General features: G+C 32.0%; 1 protein-coding gene across 3 annotated transcripts; it reads left to right on the top strand.

The window, feature by feature from the left end:
* Positions 1 to 755: 755 nt before the first annotated feature.
* On the top strand, positions 756 to 14,462 carry vtd (RAD21 cohesin complex component verthandi). 3 transcript variants are annotated; one of them, XM_068767158.1, is made up of 21 exons: positions 756 to 832; positions 1,066 to 1,365; positions 2,085 to 2,200; positions 2,936 to 3,119; positions 3,571 to 3,724; positions 4,414 to 4,526; positions 4,660 to 4,778; positions 4,999 to 5,110; positions 5,219 to 5,357; positions 5,998 to 6,218; positions 6,771 to 6,881; positions 7,264 to 7,351; positions 7,951 to 8,025; positions 8,517 to 8,639; positions 9,377 to 9,490; positions 9,649 to 9,810; positions 10,261 to 10,413; positions 10,956 to 11,149; positions 11,565 to 11,657; positions 12,604 to 12,768; positions 13,389 to 14,462. In XM_068767158.1, the coding sequence occupies exons 2-21, from the start codon at positions 1,108 to 1,110 to the stop codon at positions 13,512 to 13,514; spliced, it is 2,820 nt and encodes a 939-aa protein (XP_068623259.1). In that variant the 5' UTR covers positions 756 to 832; positions 1,066 to 1,107; the 3' UTR covers positions 13,515 to 14,462. The 3 variants fall into 3 exon arrangements, with proteins under 3 accessions (XP_068623259.1, XP_068623261.1, XP_068623260.1); XM_068767159.1 differs by having other exon boundaries at positions 770 to 914; XM_068767160.1 differs by lacking the exon at positions 7,951 to 8,025.
* Positions 14,463 to 15,441: the final 979 nt, after the last annotated feature.

The raw sequence follows: 15,441 nt of genomic DNA, 5'->3' as shown, positions 1-15,441 counted from the left end.
CCAACACAAATATATGCAACTTTAATTATTTTATATAAATGGAGAAAGAATTTTATCACATGATATAAATAAAAGAGCATAAATATTTTTTTTCACTTATAAAATGTGTAACTTAAAAAATAAGATATATAATATAAATACATTATATAAACATTTTCTAAAAAATGAAGATGTTTCAGTTAATTTATTTCCTAATAATGAAATTAATATCAATTACGATGATCGCAGAAGATTCATGACTGAATCTAGATCGAAAAAATTACATTAGTGTTTTAAAATTAATTGCCATTAATTAATGTTTAGTTTAATTAGATAAAATTAAAGGTTATTCTAGTAACAGAAGTGATGACTACAAGTTATAATGCTATACAATTCCATTTTTATGGATACGAAAAGCATAGTGCGCTTCATTGCGGGCAAAGAGGTAGATTCATAATAATTTACACACAACATAAACAACATAAATTTTATGTTGTTTAAAACATTTTAACACGTTTTTTTAATTATTTTTTGTAGCATCACGAAGATTTGTGGGATACAACTATGAAAAAAACATAAAATTACGTGTTATATACACGGATAAATTTTCTTTTATTCTGAAGTAATAAATATCTTTATCCCTATAATTTATTAATAAAAGCAATAAAATTATTAAAAACCTGCAAACATTATTTTTAGTAATAATTATAATTTAAATTTAATTACAATATTTCTGGTATAGAAAAAACAACGGTTAAGCAAGTACTGCTGCGGCCATCTTGAAAGCGTAATTGTTGTCATGTTTACGTTGTGTGTGAAAGGTGGTTTTTGTAATTCTTGAAAAAAATATTAGGTATAACATACAACAATGTATTTCATTGTAAAGAAATAGCTGAAACTAAAGTTGCTATCGCTTAATTTGTGATATTTAGACGGTATACATCAAGTTTTGTTACGTTACAGAATAGGCGCCAAATTAGTGTCGTTAATGATTTTTCACCTTGCTTCCGTAAATTAATATAAATATCATTGTTTTCATTTCAAATTATCGAACATTACCTACAGTTCAAATGTTTCATATTTCAGAACAACGTTAATGTAAAAGTTTGGATCTATTGACTTACCAAAATGTTTTACGCACATTTTGTGCTGGCCAAAAAAGGCCCTTTGGCCAAGATTTGGCTGGCTGCTCACTGGGATAAGAAATTGACAAAAGCTCATGTTTTCGAAACTAACATTGAAAAATCTGTCGATGGAATTCTCAAACCCAAAGTCAAAATGGCTTTACGAACTTCAGGACATCTGTTGCTTGGAGTAGTAAGAATTTACTCCAGAAAAGCAAAATATTTGCTTCAAGATTGTAATGAAGCCTTTGTTAAGATCAAAGTAAGTGTGTTTCATTTGATATTTTTTTGTTTTATAAACATTGTTGCTGAATTACAACATTATACTGAATGAAAACATTATACTTTCTATGATTAATATAACTTAAAGTCAAAGGAATTAATTTATTTTTCATATGCTGTTATACATGCAATCACTGTGCAGTCTCATTGGCTTGTCAGGGTTTGCTAAACATTAATATGCAAACTATATTGTGTTCAACTATTGACATTGTCAGAAAGTTAATTTTGTTTATAATTTTAATGTTAAAATTCAATATTGACATATGTTGTGTATCTAAATTATTTTACTCTTCAATAGTCATTTCCACTCATTAGGTTTTTCTATGGAATAAATTTTTAATATTAAAATGGATATTAAAGCAAAATCATTTTGTAAAGTTGTCAACAAACTTGTGTTGAAATATCAAAATCTCCTGGAACATGTATTGCAATTATGGTCTGGAGAATCTTGCTGAGAAGAGACTTTCCATTCTGAGTTTCCTAGTCCCAGCAACAAGATCATTATAAGTATAATAAAAATATTCGAAAATAATTTTTGTAACAGTTTTTAAAATTATTTTACAAAGATAGGTCTGGTATGGGTATTAGAGGTTTTTAAATAAAATTATATTTTTTTTCTATATAAAGAAGTAAGTATGGTGTACACTTAGATATTTAGTAATAAAGTCAGTTTGCATAAAATATATTTACATTTTACAGATGGCTTTCAGGCCTGGCATGGTGGATTTACCTGAAGAACATAGAGAAGCTGCAATGAATGCTATCACATTGCCAGAAGTTTTTCATGATTTTGATACAGCTATGCCAGAACTAAAGTAAGTCTTGTTTCTTTTTTATGTTCACTGTTACACATAATCATTTAATTATGTGTTTGATAATAAATGTTTTAATACCTGTATCTGAGGTTTTTAATGAAAGCTTGTATAAGAATGCTGGAGGTGTTATAATTATACATTTTTTAGCTGTTAATTTTCATTTATTGTTTGTATAGAAGCAGAGTTAAGTAAACATATTAAAAATATTTATTATATATTTAAATTCACTACATTATCATTAGCAAAATAATCAAATTCAAGCAGTTTTAAAATGTTTACAACAGCTGTTACTTGGTGCTTGAGATTACAGCACTAATGTGCTGTGAGAGATTTTACTTTATTGTAAATAACAATACAAACTGTAGAATATACACTAAATGTAAACAAATTATTCATGATATGATAGCAGAAAAGTTTCTGATTTCCAAAAAGATTTTGAAGCTTCACTATGTCACTAATTAAGTGTTATAACAACAATAGTTATGGGGTATTTCAGCCCCTAGTTAAATTTACTTTATTTGCTAATAGCCTTTCTCTTAAAAGTGGTCATCATCTACCATGCCAGACCAGTCTAGATTGGTCAATATCAATATATTTTGAGTTTTGGTTTCGTGAAAAGTTGTGGTATTATGTGGTTCACATGGTGTGTGTGATATTGTCTATGAGCTGTAGATTCTATAAGTTTTTTCTATATAAGAGTATCAGATGAAATTTTTGAAAATGTGTGCCTTTCAGTGAAGTGGATATTGAAGCTCAGTTCTCGCTGAACCAATCAAGAGCTGAAGAGATAACAATGCGGGAAGACTACGGCTCTCTAAATCTTGTAACCCATGATGATGGCTTTGGAGATATGGGGTTTGACACTGACAATCCTGATATAATGCGAGAAGCTATTGGAAATGGTGGTGCCTTAGAACAGGTACTTTATTTATATATTGTATATTTATTTTTCATGTTTGCTATAAAAAGAAATTGATAACAATGTGAAAGATACTATTCATAGTCATAGAAAATATTTTAGTAAAACTTGAAACTGATCTGGAGAAAAAAAATTGGTATTATTTTTGGTTGTTATGAAATTAAAGAAATATTTATAGTTTATGTTTATTGCAGTAAGTATTTTTTAATTATAAAGATAAGAGAATTATTTTTAAATATTTTTCAAGTGATATGTATGCAAGGTGTCTTCTAAAGTTAACATCAATTATAATTTATTACATATTTTGTATAAATTAGTACCCAGGTAAACATGTTAAGTTGATATATAAACAAAACAAATTTTCAAGAAACCTTTTTGGTGTTTGGTATTTTTATATTGATAATGTTAGTTTTAATTTTTGATGACAATATTAATAGATATTTTTTTGTAGAGTAACCTGTTGTTCGCGGATGGGTCATCTCTGGAACTAGGGGGCAAAGAGGCTGGACCAAGTGCCCCGCGTGACGAGCCGCGGCTAGAACCTGCTCCTGCACATCTTGATGATGGCTTCGGTGCTACAATTGCAGATGTACCAGACTTTGGACGTGAGTATTAACCAAAAATGTACGAAAATACCCTTAAATTTTTTTTAACACTATCACAGCCTCATGTAGTATTTTCGGCGTATATTAAACATTTGTATGACAAGCTTAATGTTTATATCTAAAATTATAGAAAATTTATCTAAAATAATAGAGTTGTGATACTGATAAGAGTAGAATACTGATTAGAACTAATTTCGAGCAAGGCATGTCTTCTCTTAAATGAATTATCATAAGAAAATAAAATCATGGCACACTAGTAAAAAGGAACTGCTGCAAATAATGCTATGCAGAATAAGTAAAAATTATTATAGTTTAATTGCATGAAATATCACATAAAGGGTGACAATGTTATGTAATGTTTGCCCTAAATTGTCATTCTTGTGCATTCAATGTTTTAACAAAATCCACCGAAACCTGAAAACACAAATGAAATACAGGTGTAACTACATTCCATTTCAACTTTTATTTCAATTATTCAATGTGAATTAAACATGATTTTTTTGTAACTTGCATTTTGTCATTTTAATATAATCAATATAATAATCTTGAAAATATTATAAATCTTCTTAAAACACACAATAAATGTATTTACAGAAAATTGTTAAGGCAGTTATCATGTACCGAAAATGGTATATATGGAAAGCTGTTTTTCTCAAGTAAGCTGAAATAGTTTATTTGAAAATTTACAGATGCAGGAGGGCTGTTTGAAGGGGACCTTTTTGGTGACGTTACTGCAGGTAGTTCCGCTGCTGGCACTGCGGTTGGGATCCCTGGTACCTCCACCCAACCACAATCATTGCAGGTGCTTATATATTATGTGTACATAAAAATAATTTTAGAATCACAATATTACATTTTGCTCTTTCAGGGCTGATTATTTTACAACTATTTTAGAAATCTTTCATAACAGAGTATTCACTTTTATTTAATTTTAGGCGGAAATAGAAGCGGCAGGTGAGAGAGCAGGGGAAGCTGATGTGGCCACAGGAGACGCTCAAGATTCTGATGACGATATGGCTGATCATTATGATGCAGGGGCATCGCCACAGCACAGGTAATGGCATAACAAATGGAAAATATGTATTTTAACCAAAAAAGTTGAAATTGTATGGAAATATTACCTTAAATTTTAGTAAATTTGTTTTGTGGATTCAAAAATTTTTTAAAGTGATAATCGTTATCGAAATTAGAAGAGCGAATTTATTTTCATGTCCATATAAGAACTGAAGAAAAGAAAATTAATATTTTCAATTGGTATTTAACACTTGTTCCAGCTGGGGAGGGTCACCACCTCACGAACCAGGAACACCTCGTCCCATGGACACGGATGGAGCTGATCTGATGCCACCGCCTGCGGCACCAAGACCCCCATCTGTTAGGCCTATGGTAATTATTTTGAATAATTCAAAATATACAATGATGTTCATTTTCTAATTATAGACTGTGACAAATTTCACAGAAACATATTTGTGACCTAAATAATGCCTATTAAAGGAAGTGGATGGAGCTGAAATGGCCAGCGCCGAGACGGCAAGGGCGGCAACTCCAGCACCGGCATTAGATTCCACCACATTATTGAATAATGATGAAGAATCCTTCGCACTCGCACCTGTTGATGCAACTGTGCTTAAAGGTATGGACATATTATATTTATATAAATCATTGTAACTATTGCAAACAACTGGCAGACATCCCCTTTGGACCAGTTTGTGTTGATATTTATGACTTATGGATTTGAGACTTGGTCATTTACTATGGGCCAGATAAGTAAGTCAAGGTCACCCAAGGAGCAATGCTTTGCTGTGATAAGAAGAAGAAAAAATCAGGAGATTAACCAATGTCACAGACGTCGCTCGAAGATTTGCCTTGCTGCCCTGCCCAGAACACATCGTTCATGCAACCGACGTACTTTGGGGCCGACAGATTTACGAGTAACGACCACGAGATGATAAACGCAGTGTGGGTAGATCCCTCCGCGCCTACCCTCTAAGTGGACCAAATGTAAAAAACAAGGTTGCGGGAAGTAGCTGGATACCGGCAGAATAAGACCGATCATACTGGTGGTATTGGATTGGGAACTATGCCAGAGGGTATCTATTACAAAAAATTGACTTACACATTTTTGACCCATAAAAATGGTATGTTATTAACATGACAGACTGGACACAATAGGTTACTATGAAGATTATTTTATAGTAGACTAACAAAAGAAAAAATACATTGATGTTTTGATAATTATAAATAATTTACTAATTTCTATTGTACAATTGTAGGTATAACTAAAACGAAACGAAAGCGCAAGTTGATTGTGGACGAGGTGAAGAATATTTCTGGAGAAGAGATGAAGAATCAGCTTAGCAATACATCAGATATTGTGACTACATTAGACCTAGCACCTCCTACCCGACGTCTCATGCATTGGAAGGAAACAGGTGGAGTGGAAAAACTTTTCTCCTTACCTGCCAGGCACATACCTTCAAGAATATTATTCAAGGTAAATTAAATAGTTTGTTTTTGTAAGTTGTCATATACACATTTCAGTCTCTATTAGAAAATCATTAGCTAGATTTGATATCGATGTCATAGTTTTTTAAAGCATAATTATTTTTATTTTCACTACACAGTTAGTTAATCTTCAACTGGTCACGGTGGAATTACTTTTATGGTAAATAATTGCTAATTTTTAAAAATTGAATTGTTTTTTTCTGACATAGGAAAATAAAAAGTGAATGAAAAGTGTTTTGGGTTAAATTGTGAACTATTTTTTTATAAATAAAGACCAAAATTGTGTATGATTTCATATCTAAAGCTGGTGCTTTCTTGTTAATGAACTTGATAGCAAAAACAACTTACTACCTTTGTATATACCATCATATTTATAAATTTGCGAATTTGTAATAAATTTTAAACCATTACTGACATACTATTTCGGTCGAAAATTCATATTTGTATTTGTTAATTTATAATATTTAGCAAACATTATAAATTACAAACTTAGTTTTGTGTTAAAATTCGTAATTAAATAAAATATACTATATTTTTCCAGAAATACGCACGCAACATGACTTCACGGAACGAAGCGGACGAGGCTGAGGCGGCACGTTCACCGGATCCGGAAACGGTGCGACGAACGGGCAGGAAACGGCGTCATGAAGAGGTAACACCTGAAGCTTATTTTTACATTCTTAAATTTTAAATTTAGCCAAGATGCAGCTGTGAGCCGTAATACGCGGCGTGGGTAGAGACCCTCTAGTAGGTGGACCGAGGACATAGTTAAGGTCACGGGAAGTAGCTGAATGGTAATCGTGACTTGCTGTATAGTGGTGATCCTTGGGGTTGCCTATGCCTTGTAGTTTGTATCTTAGAACAATTCTACAAATTAAGTTTTAACCCACATTGTGGCTCCTCTCAACTATCCTACTTAATTATAAGTTATCTTGTAACCTTAATTGGTATAGTTCATTTAATCTATTCACACTTCTATTACAAAACCTTTACATTTGAATAGTAACATTAATTTTATAAAACTTTTCTTACAGTCAATACATCCTCCTGAAACACCAGCTCCATCCACAATTGAAATGGAACCACCGACACCAGTACCGCAGGAATATGAACCATCTGTTGGTAAGTATTATGTTCAGTCTCTTGGGACCCTTGACACCTTTATGCCTTTGTATTAATATTGTGATAACTAACTTCACTCGGTACAGCTTGTTTCACTTTGACATATTGATCTTTCATTTAAGAATCATTAGTGTATTGTATTTATACACTTGTAGAATTAATTCTACAAGTAGTCATGCTATTTCATAAAATGTTCATAAGTAATCCTAAATTATCCATATCTTTCAAATAATCCATTCTTTGTGAAATGTATACATTGTTAAAACTTTTAGGCTTTGAATACGTACCATTACAATAAGAATAAATAATTCTTAATTTTAATGACTTCGAATGAACTAAATTAGACTCAACAGAAACCTAAGAAAGCTAAATAGTAATATCATTTAAAATTGCTTATTAAAATTACATTACTTTGCATTTATATTTATCTTTAAAAATTGAATATATTTTTCCATAAACTTTATATTATTTTTTGTATCTGCTTTATAATCAAATAAACTTTACATAACTTTCATATTAACTCTAAATAAAAGCAAATTTTAACATTACCGCACTGTATGTATATCTAACCACGCAATATTAACCCATGGTGTGGCTAGCTTCGGAGCGTGTGACCGAGCCCTCTTCTCCACAAACACCACGAGCAGATGACATCGAAGCCCCTCAAACACCTGGTACGTTATATATGTGTATACAAGGTTTATTCAAATAATATGTCCTTTGCTGTACATTTTGTGAATGCAACAATCTCATCAAAGATGCTATTTCGTTTAAAAGTTTTTAAACGAAATAGCTAATCGAATCAAGTGACCAAAGCAGAGATTCCTTGAGGCCACTAGCAACCAGTCAATCCACAACTCAAGAACAAGACACAAATCAAAGCAATGAAACCTTTTTAGTTAATGTAGAGTCATAAATGCCAACATGAAAACTGTATTTAACAACATAAAAGAAACATTACTTTTATATATAAGAACATTTAAAGTAATTTGTCTTAATGTTATCAAAATAATTGGTAATATGAAAAAAACATCCCAAAAATTCCCTTGGAATAAAAATTAGCAGTAAATACTGCTAATATTGATTAATACTGTTAATAAATAGTATAATGAGGGTTATAAGCTTTTTCACAAAAAATATTTTAATCACATCTTTTACTTTGCAGGTGGCATGTTGAGCACATTAGGGCCACCATTAACACCTGGAGTATTGGGACCATTAACTCCAGGCACATTGCTTCAAGGTGGTCTAACTCCTGGTGGACTACAACATGGTGCTATGACCCCGGGTAATTGGTGCACTCATTTTTGTCCTTTACATTCTTAATTGTTTCTAGTCAACAAAGTTATGAGTATTATATTCTCTTCGTTTAGGACCATTTTCAGATGTACACCATCGGCCAATATACACTATGTCTATTATACACCAGTCTAGGAATTTAATTTTTTTTTCTTTATTTACAATAATAGGAGTGCATAACCTGTAAGTAGTAGTTTCTATAATTCATTACAACAATTATGGCAGGTTGACAGTCTAAATAAAAGTAGATACTTTAGTACCTACCCCCCTGATTATATATATCTCTTCATCTATGTTAAGGATTTACTCACAAATATGTAATTGCGAATAATTCTATAGAAATTAGAAAATATTCGATGTAGAATAATGTCAACTATTAAATTCCAATATTCTTGTACTGAATGGCAATCTAACAATCAATTTGAAATATATTATGATTACAAATACATATAAACTCAAAAGGAAACATGAAAACTCTAAATGTCACAAATTATTTTTGTTGACAGAATAAATACTATGCCACAGCTGTTTGTGTATAAATTATTAATTTATCTTTCAGTTATTAACTGAAGCCTCCATCATAACTTCTGGGCAAAATAATTAAAAAAATATCTGATCTCTGGTTGGTTGTAGTTAGTAAATAATGATATTTTTTATAATTAGTGTTACCCATAATGAGAGAGTATTAAGCAATATAACAATCTAAATATTTATTAATCTTACAAGCTGGACTCCAACATGGCGGTATGACTCCGGCGGGACTTCAACACGGTGACACACAGCCTGTGGACTTAGGACTTGTGGGCAGTGGAATGACTCCTGCAGGATTACATCACGGTGGTAAATATATATACAGTTTAACTCCCGGGTTACAGATTTTATCTTCCTATTCCTAAACTACATAATAACTTGTTATTTGACTTACTTTGTGGGTCAGACTCGATTAGTTAGGTTTTAATTATGATGATAATTTTTTAAAAATGTTAAATCATCCACAGGAATGACTCCCGGTGGTATGACACCTGGAGGAATGACCCCTGGCGGTATGACACCCGGTGGAATGACTCCTGGATTAGGGCTGGACAGTGGTATGACACCGGGCGGTCTAGTGCATGGCGGCTTAACTCCAGCTGGGCTCCATCATGGCGGAATGACGCCAGGTTTGTAAATGAATTAATTTAAAAATTACTGTCTGTTTCTATGGAAAAGGTGAGCACAAGAAAGCATGTGTTGAATGTTTGCCTTTCAATTATCGTACTTGGATGTTTCCTTGTACAATTGAATCTTTTAGATTTCAGTTGATAACTTGAGAATTGACCGTAGAGGTATGTTTTATTTCGAGAACCGGAAAAAAACTAAATAAATTTTATGGTGTTGGAATAAAACGCACACCTCTCTGTTTTCGTTATTTAATCTGGTTTTTTTTTTCAAATTCATTTTCTCAGGCTTCTGAAAAAATAAAAAATCATAAAAAACTCAGTTTAAAGATACACGTAACTTGTATATGCATGCTAATTTTAGTATTAAAATTACCCAGAACAACATTAATTTATGGCTTCATTATGTTACATTACACTTCTTATCTGTAATATTAAATTTTTATGACCTAGGTGGTTTAGATCATGGTGGTATGACACCTGCTGGTTTACAACATGGAGGTCTGACACCAGCTGGTTTGCAGCATGGAGGCCTAACTCCCGCAGGCTTACAGCACGGAGGTATGACCCCTGCTGGTCTCCAACATGGTGGGATGACTCCATCTGGTAAGTGTATTCTGACATCTTTATGATATAAACGTAAAACTATTATATTTCAGGCGTTGTATTTTTTTTTCATATAGCTTAAATCATAGGTTCCGACCCAACTTTTTTGCTGCCACTCTCTTTAGACGCTGTTTAAATTTGTAGTACGAAACCATATTTTGTTGCAATGCCATTATTAATTAGATTTTTTAAATCAAAACTCTTAATGCAAAAGTATATTTGATTATTATGTATCAATTAATTTTTTATTTTTATTAACAGACTTTTAAGAATGTCAAGAAGATAATTTAGTAATAATTTTTATAAATAAATTTCTTCACTATTTTATGTTTATTGGTAGCTTACTTTTTGCATATAATATACACTTTTTTAATTAAAAAATACGTCATGATCGACTTTAATATATCACTAAATTTACCTATTGGGAAAATGTGTACTTTTCTGATCCACCCAATTGTTGATTGTCAACCTACCAAAAATGTCTATTCATGGAATCTGGGATATTAGTATGAAAATTATAATAATGTTAAATTTTGATGCAGGTTTACAACATGGCGTGATGCTGCAGCATGGTATGGAGCAGTTGCCTATGATGCCGCAAATTGGGGGCGAGCAGGTTTCCTCACTACTGTCACGATCAGTGGCCTCTACACAGCCACCGCACCACGACCTACCACATACAGTACCAATGGAACCTCTACCCTTGCATGGCTTGGATGAACATTCAGATTATCAGGTATATACACTTTAGATTTCAAGTTTGCATGATTTTTTTTTAACTACTAGTGTGCTTAATGTCTGTTCAACATATTTATAGTCACATGTGGTCTTGTATTTTGAAATTTACATAAAATCATATTTAATATAATATATAGAAACAAATGTTGTGTGACCTCAGAAACATCCCACTTTTCTTCATAGTTGTTATCCTATGCTATGAGAGTCATTACAATAAAATTCAATACTGTGTATTGTATGTATAGTGCTGGCAACCTTAACATCGCCAATATACAGAAAGAAATTACTATAGCTATATAGTTATGCCCTCCGAGTCAAGTTCTAGTACATGTTATTAAAGACCACACCAAGACTATTATAACCTATTTAGCAACTCCAACATTTGATTCTCAATGTTTTTTCTTTGGTTCCAGGCGGCAATGCAGATGACTAACTTAGGATATGATGACCAGCATGGGCATCACAGTCCTCCGCATGATTATGATTTACCTCTCAGTGTTGAAAATGTAAGTATTCATATTAAGAACAACACTTATTTATGAAGAAAATTTATTTATTGGAATTATTTTTAATTTCACATTCCATCACAGATTCTAAATAAATAACAGGTTTCTTTGGAGAAGACTGGTTAGGATTGAATTAAAGTATTAGTTAAAGCACCAAATAAGAATGTGTATCACATAAAGTCAAATCCAATTACCGCAACCACAGATATGTATTGATTACTTTGAAGTAGCCTGTTAGATACACATGCACGAGGATTAACCTGCAGTTGTTATATATTTAGCAAGGAGAACATAGTTGCACCTATTTGCGTGGTTGGTGTTTACTATTGGCTTCTATTTCAAAATGTTAGAGTAAATATAGTGTATTTAAAGATGCGTTTTTCGCTACAATCAAGCTCTATGGAATAACTCTGTCTGTTCCCACCCGTGCAACGTGTTTGTTTAAGAGTGAGGAACAATTATGATTACGATTAACTATATAATTGTAATTTAACTCTATGCTTCCACAAATAATCGCTACATTTTCAATGTTTTCCTAAGTGTGCCAAAAGAATAATCCTCAAGTAGCCCCCTGGATTACCTTGGATACCTGTTTACATTGGTTGCCATCTAGATGAATTTTCAAGTGTTGCTGTAGGTTTTCCCGATGTGCTTATCCATTCAATTGTTTATGAATGATGCTGACGACCATGTTTTCGCTGATATGTCCTTTCAAAGTACAAGACAGATTTAGGCTGACAAATGTCACTTTATGAAAGTAGCATCTACAAACCACCTATGTAATTAAATAAGAAAAGGGTGTGTTAAATAAACAGTGTGTAAGCACATGGACTATCATTGACTCAGTCTCGAAGTCCGAAATAAATGTTGTAGCAAAATATAGTGCAGTACAGGTGTTTTAACTAAGAACATTTAACATTTAGTTGACACTAAGTTTTTCACGCAGGGTGAGGAAGGTTCCCGCGAGGCCGGGGAGACGGAGGAGCAGTTCTCGGAACGAGTGCTAAACCGTCGTGCCGCCCAGCTCTTTGCAGCTATGCGACCCAAACTTGCGCCGGGAAACACGCTCACCTTCTTAGATCTAGCACCTCGACACAACAACAGAAAACAAGTATGTAATGTCCATACATTATCATCTTTTTGCGCATTTTTATTTATGATTAAAACTATCTAAGGGTCATAGTGAAACAGGTGAATCACACTTTAGGTGTAATAAACGGTGATACTCTCACCCGTCTTGGCTAAGACGATTAGTCTTCGATAGCACTGAGTCACTACCTAACAAACGCCTTAGGGATTTAAAAGCTAAGCAATTTCCCAATAAAACAAATAATGTAAAGATTCAAGTCTGCCTATATAACAGTCAGTGACGAGTCAGTGACTTTGATGGCTTCTAGCCAGATAAACTTTCTAACAATATAACTTTTGAATGCTAATGCAGTTTAACTTTTTATTGTACGAGTAACAAAATGTGTATTATGAAAATATATCACTAAAAGATATTGTCCGAATAGGCAGTAAAGTATATCTTTTCTAATGATTAATTATTTTGTCGGAAAGTAATTAAGTCGTCAATATACATTGTCCTAATCAATAGTGAACATTGTTTATAAATTCATTACAAAATCATATTGTGTGATTCTCAAGTATACTATCTTAAATATTTGTAAAGGAATTTGAACCAAATAATTATTTTTTTGTGTAATAAATGTATTTTTGTTTGTTTCTTAGGCCGCGCAAAAATTCTACAGTTTATTAGTTCTGAAGAAACATCAAGTGCTGAAACTGGTGCAACACGAAACATACGGATCAATTATAATCTCGAGAGGCGACCAGTTCGACTCGGAATCAATTTAAATATTCTAGTGTAATTATTTTATCAGAAACAAAATATCAAGTAGTTGTAAAAGAGGGTAATTAATATAAAAATTGCAGTGTGGCGTTGTGTTGGAACAGATTATATTGAAAAGAGTTGAGCCAAATATAACGTGTAAGTTGAGCTCATGGTTCGTGCTCATAGAAACTCAAATACAAATCAACAATTAAATGTTTTTCATTAATTCATCAAAATATTTTTAATGGATTTTTTATATGTTCATCAAGTCTTAATCACAAATCATTGATTGATTCACTAGTAAATTTTCAATTAATTTTCAGTTTAATACCATATAAAAATTCTAATATCTTTAGTGTGGGCAGAAACAACGCAGATTTACGAAAGCACTTGTTTCTTTGATATTTATGTGGCCACTCTACTATGTATTATAATTTTTACATGTTGTTCTCCCTGTCGATACATTGACGTAACTTTTACGTACTGATATTCTAGGATTATCGTTTTTATATGATAAATTGAACTACTTAAAACTTCTATTTTATTCTTGAAATTTAAAATCATGAGTATAAGTTATATTCCTTTCTACGAGGACTTAGTTGTCAACTTACTATTTCATTGTAATCGCTCTGCAGTTTCTATGATCTCGTCTGATGAGCGTGAATACAGTTCGCACTTTTAAAGGTCGTTGGAGATAGACTTGTAGCAAATTGCCTTACTTTGTTTTGCTTTAGGTTAAGTGAAATTTTTGTAAACTGTTTACGATTATTTTTTTGTTTTATAGATCATCTAATCTAGGTTATAATGGTATTGTTAAGTATCGAATCTTGATCCCAAAATTGTGTTGTATCGAGTGTCGCTGCGACTAAAATTATGTTCTAATTTAGACTGATACATATTTATATAAATGCATATATTTTTGTTCTCAAGGAAGTGTAGATAATTAGTTTGTAATTAAAGGTCAAACTGACGCGAATCGTTTTCTAAGTACAAAAATGTTTAACTCCGATCGTAATTGTGCGCTTATACTAGAGGTTCTCGTACTTTTATTTTTCATAAATCACTTTGAAAATTTAGCTGTTTGCAATATATATGAATTTTTTTTACAAACAACAGTCGCCGAGTTTCTTAAAATATTCTTTATCTACATTAATAAAATCAAATTTTAGTACTTTACTGTCGAAAACATACATTCTCGCTTACGGATTGTAAACCCTCTTTTTTAGAAAATAATCATAGACCCTCTTCCAGTCTTCAGTGGACCCCTGGTCCACCTATACCAAAACCTTTGTCATAAACGATTCGCAAGTAGACTGTATACCTACTGCGATATTGCAAATAACATTGGTTCATTACATTGAAACTATTTTTCGACTGCACAGTTAATTCTTACATTTCTGAAGCAGTCAGACATCAAGCTTTTTTATGTTGGATAAAACGTGAGGTCTTATTAGTGTCTTCAATGAAGCAATTTGGAACAAGCTGCATTATTTTAACTTGTCAGCGGCTTTACAAGACATTACATAAAATATTTACATTTTATTACAACTATTTAGTATATGATTACTGACTCTGACATGACAAATGATAGTTCAACCTTCAATAACAACTCTCACTTTGCCTCTAATAGATTTTTAAACACACCAGCTTGCTATTTGATGATTATAAATTATGTTTGTTCTTTTCTGTTTAGAAGCAAATAACAAACATGTAACTTATATGCTTGTATGTAAATGTAATTAGTTAAATTTTTCGCGCCTTTTTGACCCAAAACCGGAAGTAACTATTGCAATTAAAATTTTGCATGTTAAATCTTGTGTAAAATAATAAATTGAAATTAAAAGTTAATTATTGGTAAGAATTTAACTGTCGAGGAACAATGTCTATTGTTAGATATGTATAAAAATTAAGGACGTTTTTATGAAAAGGAAATTATATGAAAGAGTCATT

The sequence above is a fragment of the Battus philenor genome, unplaced genomic scaffold, assembly GCF_028537555.1.
Source record: "Battus philenor isolate CCGP_79_NKW_IND1 unplaced genomic scaffold, ilBatPhil1.0.hap1 SCAF_10, whole genome shotgun sequence".
Taxonomy (NCBI): Eukaryota; Metazoa; Arthropoda; class Insecta; order Lepidoptera; family Papilionidae; genus Battus; species Battus philenor.
The sequence above is the reverse complement of the archived record's forward strand: the minus strand, read 5'-3'. Positions and strand labels throughout refer to the sequence as shown.